Source organism: Sinocyclocheilus rhinocerous, unplaced genomic scaffold (genome assembly GCF_001515625.1).
Source record: "Sinocyclocheilus rhinocerous isolate Xijiao unplaced genomic scaffold, SAMN03320098_v1.1 scaffold315, whole genome shotgun sequence".
Classification (NCBI taxonomy): Eukaryota; Metazoa; Chordata; class Actinopteri; order Cypriniformes; family Cyprinidae; genus Sinocyclocheilus; species Sinocyclocheilus rhinocerous.
Genome location: NW_015630423.1, coordinates 858,259 through 871,370, shown reverse-complemented (window position 1 = coordinate 871,370; position 13,112 = coordinate 858,259). Strand labels below are relative to the sequence as shown.

General features: G+C 35.2%; 1 protein-coding gene across 1 annotated transcript in view; it reads left to right on the top strand.

Annotated features, from left to right (window-relative positions):
• Positions 1-4,629: 4,629 nt before the first annotated feature.
• LOC107740382 (lysosomal Pro-X carboxypeptidase-like) overlaps positions 4,630-13,112 on the top strand; it is a 22,070-nt gene continuing 13,587 nt past the window's right edge. Inside the window, exons 1-4 of the mRNA XM_016552810.1 lie at positions 4,630-5,165; positions 10,960-11,100; positions 11,785-11,886; positions 11,978-12,159. Of these exons, the coding sequence (XP_016408296.1) occupies positions 5,013-5,165; positions 10,960-11,100; positions 11,785-11,886; positions 11,978-12,159 (578 nt within the window). The 5' untranslated portion in view covers positions 4,630-5,012. The remainder of the gene's footprint in view (positions 5,166-10,959; positions 11,101-11,784; positions 11,887-11,977; positions 12,160-13,112) is intronic.

Below are 13,112 nucleotides of genomic sequence, written 5' to 3'. Positions count from 1 at the left end.
TCGTCATGCCTAGAGCTGATCCGTGCTGGTCACTGAGGAAATACATCAACTTTGCGCTGTGGATCAACGGATCAGCTTTCACCGTGGACGAAGCGGAGTCCAGCCCGGGGTCGTCACATGTGGTTGCCTCAAGCCCTGCCGGACGCTCCTTCGTTGAATCCGCCAGCCGCGCCGTTCTCAAGCCCACCCGCCGCCGCTCACTCTAGGCCTCCGGCCTGCACACACTCAATGTGTGTGAATGATCATCTTTTCACACTGAGGACAACTGAGGGACTCATATGCAACTATTACAAAAGGTTCAAGGTTCGTTTTTCCTTCTGGAGCATCAGTTAGCATTTGAACTGAAGTGCTCACTGATGCCTCAGAAGGAAAAACGATGCATTAAGAGCCAGGGGAGGGGGTGAAACCGTTTTGAATTTGAAGATCAGGGTAAATTTAACTTATTTTTTCTTCTGGGAAACATGTAAATATCTACTGTAATGACTCCACTCCCATGCCTGGAGAAGGGAAAAACATCAATTACTTGAGCTGCTGCAGCATGAACTAGTAGACTTGGCCACTCTGTCTGGCTGAGGGGGGCAACATGGATTGCATACAAAGTGGTTGTATTGTTGGTAACCACTATGTAGTTGCAGTGGTTACTGTTTTCCACTGTTGTCGAAGTCTAGTTCTTTTACCATTCTTAAATCCCTGGGTATTTTAAAACATTCTGAAAAAACACAATATCAAGATGCTGCTGCTTTTAAAGGTGGGTCTGAAGCTCCGAGATGCTTTTGGACAGAAAAAAGGGCCTTGTTATACAAAAATGCTTGCTTATAGGTCAGACAATGAGATTTTCTACACTTCTGTACAATGCAACAGTTGGGATTTCCCTGCTGACTTGAGAGCCAATGTATTTGTCATATTAGAGATTTGAAAAAGAAATGAGAATGCAGATCTTCATCAGCAATCTCACTCACTTGAAGGACAAGTTCATCCAAAAATAAGCATTCTGTCATCATTTACTTACCCTCATGTTGTTCCAAACCCATATGACTGACTTTTTCTGTGGAACTCAAAAGAAGATGTTTTGAAGAATGTTCATGAAGCTCTTTTCCAACCTAAAGTATGCAGTGACCAAAGCAGTCCATATGACTTGTGCATTATATTCCAAGTCTTCTGAAGCCATATGAGGCTTACGGGTTTGGAATGACATTAGGGTGAGTAAATAATGACAGAGTTATTATTTTAGGATGAACTGCTCCTTTAAGACTCATTGCCACAAAATTGGTGTGTTGGTGTGCACATTTATTATTCGCACAAAATGCACTTCTTGATTGCTTGCGAGATTGTTTGAGGTTGCTTATGCATGCGTTTTTTTTTTTTAAACTAAGAAGTCAATAATGCAAACAGGCAGCCAGCTCCCTTAAATAATCTGTGACAGGAAGATGTGAAGTAAAACCACCATTTGTCAGGTATTCAGTTTATAAGAATATAAACTCCCCTTACTGCTTGCATGGTAGTTTGGTTGTTAATACTCAATGAAGGCCATGTCATTTTGAGAAGTCATAGCAAAAACCCAATGTGCCTCTGCCATTTGCATCCTGTCGTCATACATTACATAGCACTGGGGAATCTCATGGAGCACATGTTTGGGTCATATTTAACCCAAAAATATCACTTTAACCGGGTCGATATATTAGTTTGGACGTTTTAATTTAGTTTATTTCAAGGATGATTCTCATTAGATTCCCAGTACTGCAAAATAATACTGCGCAGACACAATTATATTTTTTAAGATTTTTATTATTTTCACTGTACAACATACAGTATACTCCCATAATGTATACACACTTTGCAGTATGTTTTTTTTTTTTTTGCATTACAATAATAACAGAAAGGAAACATTTCCTTAATTAAATAACTGCAAAAAATGTAATTGTTCATAAAATAAGCTTTTTTTTTTTTTGATTTTGAGGTGAAATGCACTACCATTCAAAAGTTTGGGGTCAGTATGATTTTCTTTAAAGAAATAATTTTATTCAGCAAGGATGCATTAAATTAATGACAAATGAATTAATGACAGACATTTATTATGTTATAAATGATTTCTATTTCAAATAAATGCTGTTCTTATGAACTTTTTTTCCGATGATAAAAAAGTATCACACTTTCCACAAAATATTAAGCAACATGTTTTCATTAACAATAATTAGAAGTATTTCTTGAGCACCAAATCAGCATCTTAAAATAGTTTCTAAAGCATAATGTGACACTGAAGAATGGAGTAATGATAGTAATAATATATATTGTAATAATATTTCACAATATCAATATTTTTACTGTAATTTGATCAAATACATTCAATCTAGGGAGAGATTTCTTTTTAAAACTTTTTAAAATAATCTTACCGACCCCAAACTTTTGAATGGTAGCGTATGGCGTGATCATCCGGTCTAGATTTTTCAGATCACAGTTTTAGTTGACTAAGCTCTAGATATTGTCCTTTAGTGTCTTTGCACATTACATGTTAAAAAGTAAACATAATGGACTCAATGTTTTAATGCACTGTCTAAAACGCTTACTTCATTCCATATTGGTAGTCCCCCCCCCACAAGGATTACTCCGAGATATTCTGTCCTTTTACAAATTTTTACCTATTACCAGAACTGAAATATACCGGGATGCTTTGCTGTTAATTTAGTCCAGCTTTGGTATTGTAATAACCATAGCGATGTTTAAAGCTTTTGGCTCTTGAGGGGCTGAGAGAACAGTGTGCATGCAGTTTATGTGTGGATGAGATGTATTTCATAGATGTTTCAGTGAGTTCTTGCACAAATGGTCTTTGTGTTCCAATGCATCATATTGAGGAATAGATGATGGAGTTGTTTAACGGTGTGATACAGTGTGATTCTGGCTTCGGTTGACCTTTGTTCTGGAACTGTGTTGTGCATTGTAATGACTTTCAAACAGTTGGAACTTGTACCTCCAACCTTGGCTGTGCTGTAAGGTTTTTTGCACCCGTGTCATTACAATGGAACTGTGAATCTCCTCTTTTATAGACTTTCAGTATTTTACTTGCTGCTACAGAGCTTTTTCTTTTACAAAATTGATAGAATTACAACTGGTTTTAGATGCCATGTGCTTGATTCAGTGATTTTGTTTAGACTGATTTTTTTTTTTTTTTCTTGACAAAAGGTATTCACTAAAACACTAAACATTGTTTAACTCGAGGACCAATTGTTTCAGCTTTTTTGGGTGTCCATGCCAATAACGTTGCAGTATAATGCATTTTCCTCATATTTACACATAGCTGCTTATATGATATTAAGCTTTTCTATTAACATTTTATTTTAAAGTGATAACCTTTTCTAGTTTTGTATAAACTGCTTTCTTTCTATGTTACATGACGTGCCATGCACAGTATTTTCTCTGTCAGGTAATTTTGTCTAGCATTATTTTACAGATATATGCCATATTATAATGTGTTGCATTGTGTACCAATAAGACTCTAGAATTATTTCTTTTCTATGTTAAATGCCCTAATTTCCAGTATAGTATATGTACTACTAAGTGCTTACTTTTTCTGTATGGACAATGTTATTATGACCATTTCATTATGTGAAGTACGATATTCATCAAGGAGTAACAGTCTTTTGTCTAGTGAAGATGAAATGCCATTCTTTGAACCCACAAGATCTGTGTCCAAAGTAGATAACTACATTTATTGTTTTAGTGTGTGCTTTCAATATATAAGTTGTGATGCATTATGTGTAATACATTTATCATAAAGAGACAAACCCCATGACTGCAGCAATTCAAAGCCGTTTTCTGTGAGCAATTATCTTGTTAAGTCTCAGCATATATAGACTGTAAGGTAATACTTTTTTTTCCAAATAAACATGGTCATGACACAAACTATATTGTAGGAGATATAAATAAATTCTTTAATAAATGAAAAAAAGCTTCTTAATTAAATAAGTGCAATGAAGGTCAATTATAATAAAATAATACAAATACAAATGTATTGCTCTAATAGACACTATCACAGACAGATTCTCATACAAGTAAATAATTGTACGTGTTGTTTTGAAATTTTGATACATTATGTGTACTAGTATGTGTGTATGTATATATATACACACACATATAAGAGACAAACCCCATGACTGCAGCAATTCAAAGCCGTTTTCTGTGAGCAATTATCTTGTTAAGTCTCAGCATATATAGACTGTAAGGTAATACTTTTTTTTCCAAATAAACATGGTCATGACACAAACTATATTGTAGGAGATATAAATAAATTCTTTAATAAATGAAAAAAAGCTTCTTAATTAAATAAGTGCAATGAAGGTCAATTATAATAAAATAATACAAATACAAATGTATTGCTCTAATAGACACTATCACAGACAGATTCTCATACAAGTAAATAATTGTACATGTGTTGTTTTGAAATTTTGATACATTATGTGTACTAGTATGTATGTATGTATATATATACACACACATATAGATATAGATAGACAAATATGTTAATAAATAAATTATAGGATACCATATATATTATGATTTTACTAAAAATAAATGAAAATAACGAGGAATAAAAAGAAACTACAATACCCATGAGGCATCGCGGTGATCACGTTTTTACAATACGGAAGCACGTGTCGTTATATGAAGTTAACAAAACATTCCATCGACAGAAAGGAGATATAATCCATTTTGAGTGAGCAGAGACAGACAGGCACTTTTAATAACTATTCGCACATGACGAACAGATTTATCAAGCTTACTGCATGATCATTTTATGAAATGGTCTGAAATTTGAAAAATAAAAACTTTAAAGCTACGGGATTGTATATGTATTAGGGCGTTACATTGCATTCTCTTTTGTTTTTAATGTAGTTTTAAAATTTTTGCGTCATGGAGCAACTACGAGTCATTTGACATCCTTCCTCGTTCCTCCGTATGCAAATGATCCATCGCTTGGTATTTTCAGATGCACTGTGACGGGATTCACTCATTCAGAAATGAGACTGATCAACACTGCTCTGCTCTTCCTCCTCCTCATCCTCAGCTGTAAGGCACTGGGGCTCAAACCACAGCTCTTAGGCAGACACACAGCCCAAACCAACTCTCAGCACACATCTGTCTCGTACAAAACTTTCTATTTTGATCAACAGGTAAGTGTCTTACTTCTTTGCTTCTCTTACCTGGCTGTTTGTTCTTGGCCATAAGAAATCCATGTCAAGATATCAATTTGTTTACATTGATTAGATATCACTGATACTGTTTTTCAAAGAATATACTTTTTTTTAATTTTTTTAATGTAATTTTCTGATAACCAATATGCATTTATCTCATTTCAGCTTTTACACAATAAAACATAAATAAATAAATATTAAAACAAACAAACAGACATACTAAAATAATACAATTTAGACTGCAACAATAAAACTTAATACCTTTTTGGTTGTTATTTTGCAAACTTAAAATGGAAGTATATGCATAAAATTGTTTAAACAACAAGAATAATTATAACAGTAATTAGTTTTGTTCTTGTTATCATTGTCATTTATTGCTTACACGGTGACATTAATTTTTAAGTAAATATAATGGGCGATATATTGTCACCAAAAATTATTGTGGTCATGTACATATATTGCACGATAAGTCGATATATTGATTAATGCGACAGGCCTACCCACCAATAGTGCAATTTATCAGTGCATTCAGTAACCAATAATGCACAAAAGAGTAAATATCTGAAAAATAGTGCTTAGACCTATTACATCCTTCTCTAACCTTGATATTGTAATCAGAAACTTATGTGACAGCAACTTGTTTGTTGTCATTGATCACATTTGCAAACCATTGTCATTCCAATCAACTTGTATCAATCAGTAAGTCTTGTGATAGATCACATTGCCAGGCCTTATTTTGCAACCCACAGCAGTTTTATCTGGTTGTGGCTGCTCATTAACTTACAACTGGGCTTCCGTTTAGGATTTCCTTTATTTAATGTGTCCATAATCTGTGCTGTTCTGCTCTGTATTGTGTCTGCAGGAAATTTCCTTTTCCTTGTGGCCCCCAAAGAATAATAGCAGATCCTTTCGCCCCTATGGGCTTGGGCCCGTTTGATGCTGGCAGTCTGCCCGTTTTTCACTTTATTGAACTGAAAGTGAGATCTTGAAAGTCCCTTGTTTTTGTGTGTGCGTCAGGTTTAACATGCTTTGACTAAAATACACAGTGACATTTTTCTTTCTTTAATATATAATTATTTAAATCGTGGTATGATGCTGCCAGTTGTTTAATAATTTAAGTCTCAGAAACCTTTAATCTCATTCTTAGCCTGAAGAGTGGCTTAGAAATTAATCTTTTACACGCTATCTGTGGGAAAAGCTGACACAGGAAAAGCCCCGCGTCTAGTTTTAGACAAAAACAATCCTGTTAGGCTGTACTCTGAGCCTAATTACGTCTTGACCTGGACACGCCAGAGTGAAGGCAATTGTTTCTCGGTGTCTGTTCAACTCATCCTCTGAGCCGTCAGGAAGATTAGGGCCATTTCCTGGCTTTCTTGCTCCTCATTGTCTTGGTTTTGTCCTTGTCAGCACTTAGTACGCCTTAAACGGTAGCCTTCAGTCGTAGCAGCACAGACGAGGCTGTTAAAATGAGGATCTACAAAGTAGAAACTCTACAGGAAACGTAACATGGGTCTAGGATTTTACATTCCCTCTGCGCTTCATTTCACATTCCCGCTCGAGCTGAGCTGTAGTCTGTCGTTTTTTAATTCTCTTTGTTGAGCGGTTGAACAGTTGTCGAGGGGATATCCTTTCAGCATCTGTTGCTGGCTGTGGATGGAGAAATGGAGAGCGCTGTTTGACAAGCAACCAAGAGCAAAGCTGTTTTCAAATTCATTAGACATAACTAATAGCACTAATGTGTACAAAATAGGGTTCAATGTTGACAAAAAATTAAATCTCAATAATTTTTTTGGGCTTTCTTCAGTTCTGATACACTACTGGTTTGCAATAATTACATTTCTTTAAAGATGTTTTTGAAAGTAGTCTCTTGTGCTCAGACAGACTGCATTTATTTGATTAAAAAAACAGTAAAAACGAATATTATGAAATATTATTACACTGTAAAATAAGTTTTCCGATTTTAACATATTTTAAAATGTAACATATTCCTGTGACGACAAAGCTGAATTTTGAGCAGCCATTACTTACAGTCTTTTGCAGTCATTTTGACCTCAAATATTGAATGGGGCTATTCAATATTTAGAATGCAGTCATATAGTTAGACCTGCATTCTAATAGACTATATAACGCAGTGAAAACATGCACTCTTAAGTAGGACTGCACGATAAATCGAAATTGAATCGAGATCGCGTTTCGACAGAAGCTGCGATTGTCATGCGTATCTTTCAGTGAAGCACGGTTCTGTGATCAGCAGTAAATCTCCATCCAAAGGCCAGAGGGCGCTCTCGCGCTGAAACTCCAAATACGCCTCGCAGAAGAAACCCAGAAAATGCCTATCGCTGCAGCTGAATAAACAGAAGATTCAACTGCTTTCATTGATTCAACGTGACTAATAAACACACGACTACGGCAATATATGGTTTATCTGAGTTCTTATTATGATAATTTTAATTAAAATAAAGTATATTTATAATGCAATGCCTTTATCACTGCTTAAATACTATGAAATATGTTGTGTGCCTTATTCTGTGTAAGAAGCCACATCATCTCACAGAAGGATTTATTTCAAACACTCGACTGACGTTATGAAGTGAGTTTGGAGTAAAAATGTTATTAAATGTGGTATTTTCACATGCTTTCAGATGGAGCAGCATTTACTTCACAGAGCCGTAGTTCACTGAGAAGCTATGCAAACAGCTGTCATTATCGCGAACAATTTCTTCGATTTCAGAATCGCTACAAAACTAGATTTTTACTTTCATGATGAAAACATAGAGTAAGTGCTTCTTTCTTGTACAACATTTGCTACCATGATGCTATATATGGTCGCTAAGGGGTTCTGTGTGCTTTTTAGGGTGTTGTTATGTGGTTTCTAGGGTATTCTAAATGGTTGCTAGGCAGTTGCTTACTTGGAGAGGTTTTGTACCGTATAGAATAGCTTCAAACGTGGCTCAGCCAATCAGAATCAAGGACCAGAACTATCCGTTTTATAACAAAGATATCTGGAAAAAAAGATATGTTCAACGTGCAGCAAATGGTATGCATATAGTACAACAATTTATTCCCTGTCATGTTTTTTTAAACCCATATGACTTTTTCCCTACAGTGAAAGTAAATGATGTAAACTTGAAATAAAGTGCATGAAAATGGAAAGGGTGACCTCTGATGGCTAGCAGACGGAAGTTCATGGACCGGATTCGTGACAGCATGATTCATATCATCTTTTAAAGCCTGACAGCCCCTGGTCACCATCTACTTTCATTGTTATGGTGGAATGGAACAGTGTGACATTTTTTATAAAACTTCAACGTTTGTGTTTTCTGGAGGAAAAGTCAAACATGTAAATTCATCCTCTGATTTGTTGTTCCAACCCTGTGGATACGTTTTTGTGTTGGGGTTTTAAAAGTTGTTTTTACAGCTGGAAAATGTTCACAGCTTTCCTGTAGATCAGGTTCTTGTTAAAAGAGCTTATGAAAAAGATTTTAGACATGATAAAGTAAGATTTTTTTATTTTATTTTTTTAAAGCTATGTGACACCCTTTGACATTTACACATGGAAACAGGTAGGCCTAGTAAGTAGATTGATGACTCATGTTGTACATCTGCTTTGAAAGTCTGTATCAACCAGAAGAGGGCGCTGCATTTCTGAGCCGGTGTCCATAATGTGACTCATCTAACCTCAGCAGCCAAAATCAGATGTTTTTGTTTTAAAGTTATAGTACATATAGAGAACTGAATGTATAGAGTACATTCAGTTCTCGAATCCACCATAGTCCTTTTAAAGATGATTATATAGAAGATTTCATGTAATTCACAACAGAATAAGGATATTGTATAATAAAGAAGTTATACTACCGTTCAAAATTTCAGGGTCATTAAGATTTATTTCTTCTTTTTTTTTTTAAGTAATTAATACTTTTATTGAGCAAGGATGCATTAAATTAATCAAAAGTGAGTGACAAAGACATTTATAATGTTACTAAAGGTTTCTAATTCAAATATGTGCTGTTCTTTTCTTTCTATTCATCAGAAAACACTGAAGAATGACTGGAATAATGGCTGCTGAAAATTCGGTTTTGCATTTCATTTTAAAATTAAATGTGAAATATGTGAAAATGCTGATATTTATTATCTTTTTTTATCCTAATATTCAAAAATAAAATACATGTACATTTATTGTAAACTATGTTTTAAAAAGTATGAATCATTTATGTATTATTATATTAATAATGGTATGATCTATTTTATCAAGAAAATGTATGTACTTTTATGATTAAAATATTGTAAATATGTTTTTTTTAAGTGGAAATTAATAGGCTTATAAATGATGTAAAAAAGCCATTTTCTAGAGCTTGAGGCTTGAGATATAACAGCTTACACAGAAAATAACTCACTAAAGCATGTGAATATAGCTGACACTCATTTGACCTGCAGCCAGGCCCTGACTGCTGTTGAATGAATGTAACTGTGAGTCCTTTTGCTGTCACTGGCTCATAAAATTTCTGCCTCTTTTGTTGCCAACGGGAGGAGAAAGAGGGTATTTACAAAAAAACAAAACACTAGAGAGAACATTCTTTATTAAGTGTTGGGTGGGATTCAGAAGAGTGAGAACTGTTAAGAACTGCAGCGTTGCAGCTCTGGCAACAAGTTTTAACATTCTTTTTTACTTCTTCCTTCAAACTTGGAGAATTTATGGAAATGTAGACGACAGTGAACGGCCCCTGGACTGGGTGAATGGATATTACAATTCTGCTCAAAGCGGAACTAATGTGGCATCCCTGACGCTGGCACTAGATTTTAATACAAATTGAGGCTAATTATCCCTCCATCCTGCTCTGAGGTTTTACGCTCAACTATACGAGATGGCTGAAGGCCAGAAGATTGAGGAGAACACCCAGAAATAAAGACAGTCTAGTATCGTTACTGTACATTTACATTAAGTGTAGACGGGTGTATCAACATTGTAACTGTTTATGGTTAAAACAGCAGCAGAACAACATTAAGAAAGGAATAGTTCACCCCAAAATTTCAGTTTGCAGAAAATTTACTTGCCTTCATGTATATGTTATACCTAATATGTATATGAGTTTGTTTCTTCGTCGGAACAGATTAAGTCACTTGCACACCAATGGATCCTCTGCAGTGAATGGGTGCCGTCAGAATGAGAGTCCATTCTCTTTCTGATAAAATCATCACAATTAAAGTAATCCACACAACTCCAGTCCATCAATTAATGTCTTGTGAAATGACAATCGTTTGTAATAAGCAAATCCAACTTCAAACTGTTGCTTCTGGCTAAAATATGAGTCCTCTATCCATATCTCCAGTGAAAGTAATCTTGTCTGAATCAGGGGAGAAATATGCACAGATCAAGTTTACAAGTGAAAACAACCCAAATCAATTCTAAACAAATGTGTTGGTGGATTTTGATGTGGGAGGACAACAGGGGATGGACTTTTTCACTGGAGGAAGCATTGCAATGGATTATGAACTCATATTTTGGCTAGGAGCAAAGGTTTAAAGTTAAAATGTCTTGATGGATTTGAACTCTCATTCTGACAACACCCATTAATTGCAGAGGATTTATTAGTGAGCAAGTGTACTGTACACAATGCTAAAATTTATCCAAATGACACTATGCCATTAAATTAAATTCATTTTAATGAAAAAAAAAAAATACCAATGACACTTACTGAAATGTATGTGTGATTAGAAGTATTTCATATATATTCAAATTTTCCTTTGTGTACTTTCTTTCTTTCTTTTATTACAGATTGACCATTTTGGCTTTTTGGAGAATGGCACATTCAAACAGAGGTATCTTCTTAATGACCAGCACTGGCACAAGGAAGGAGGCCCAATCCTGTTTTACACGGGCAATGAAGGAGACATCACATGGTTCTGTAACAACACTGTAAATATGCATTTTTTTATATATACATATATTTGATTGGAAGAAATGGCAGAAAAAACTTCTATAGAGGTATAGATATTTTGAAACCGACAAAACTACCACTCCTGTTAATTAAATTAAAAAAGTAGGAGAGGTTCCGTAAAAATCACATTTCATTTTCTCCACAGGGTAATTTTTTATAATGTATTTTGGGAATGATCTATAAACCTTTAAATACAGACCTACTGTGAGTTTCAAAGTTGTTCATTGATATTATATATGCTTTTGTTAAAGCCATCAGCCCACATTTCAACTTAATAATAATAAAAATAATCATGTTCAACAGTGGATTTCCTTGCCAAAATGCAGGGAAAACTAGATGGGGAAAAATACTTCTGAAACCAGGCCACTGAAAAAGTGGACATGCGTTGTTGCACTCTATTCTGTTTGGTGCTGCAGAAATTATTAGCTTCACATTTAACAGTTGAAGATAATAATAAACACAGTGTTTGTAGATAATCAGTATCAGGCTATCAGCATTATTTACTTCATATTTATAGCATTATGATTATGAAAAATACTGATACAAAATTCAAAGTTTGCCATCCAGAGGAAAAATATATTGTAAAAGTATAACATTTAGTTACTGTGCTAACCCTTAGTCCAAATGGAAGCAAGATATCTCAACCTCTTCTTTTTCCCAAGGGTTTCATGTGGGATGTAGCAGAAGATCTGGGAGCCTTGCTGGTTTTTGCTGAACATCGCTACTATGGAGAATCCATGCCGTTTGGCGAAGAGTCTTACAGCGTGAGTCCATACTGCTGCTCATGTCGAGCGGTAAGGGTCATTTAGCTAACACTGTCCTTGACCTTCTGGGCTTGTCTTTCCTTTTCTACAGAATGCAAAGTATCTGAACTACCTGACCTCAGAACAGGCTTTAGCTGACTTTGCAGTGCTCATCAAAGCTCTGAAAAAAACCCTGCCTGGAGCTCAGAAGAGTTCAGTCATCGCCATTGGCGGCTCCTACGGCGGGATGCTGGCGGCCTGGCTGAGGATGAAGTATCCCAGTGCAGTTGTAGGGTGAGTGTTTGTTCATGTTACCTATGTGTATCAGAGTATTAACAGCAAATATAAAAAAAAAAAAATACTTTATACTTAAAATGATATTCAATACTCGTTACAAATTTAAATAACATATTTTAAAATGCACTTTATTCCTGTGATGGCAGAGCTAAATTTTCAGCACCCTTAACTCCAATCTACAGTGTCACATGATCCTTCAGAAATCGTTCTAATATGCTCATTTGCTGCTTAAAATTTCTTATTATTATCAACGTTGAAAACAGTTGTGCTGCTTAATGTTTTTTGTGGAAAATCAAATACTTTTTTTTTTCTTTTGAACTTTAGATTTTTTGATTAGTCAAAGTTCAACAGAACAGCATTAATTTCAAATAGTAATCATTTGTAACATTTTGTAATTTGATCTTGTTCTTACTGACCCCAAAATGTGTAAACCCAAACATACATACATACATACACACATAAATATGTACATATATATGCACACACTGTGGGCCAATTTGGCTAAACAGGGCAAATTAACACGAGAGCGCAATTCCAAAACGGCGCCGATGGGCGTGGAAATATATGCAGGTGATTTACTAACAACACACAAATGAAAGAACACAGACGCAACATCTCATTTACATATCGACCAATGCAATATACCAAGCGCAGCACAAATTAGAGCAGTCGCAAATAAAGAAATAAATAAGCCACAGTAGGCTACCTTGAAAAGAACTGGAGGCCAAAAAATGAAGGGTTGCAAGAAGTTTTGATAGAGCTGGTATTGCGTGACTCCTAGTTGGGGGTTCCAAGTTGTCTTTTATTTCCTGAAGCAAATTAAAAATAACATGGCTTGGCAAACGATATGTTCGGATAATGTGTTCTTCTGGCATTCCAAATAAAATTAATATGTGTGGAAAAAAATCCTCCTCCTTCTACCACACGCTCTCTGTTCTCTGCGGTGCCTC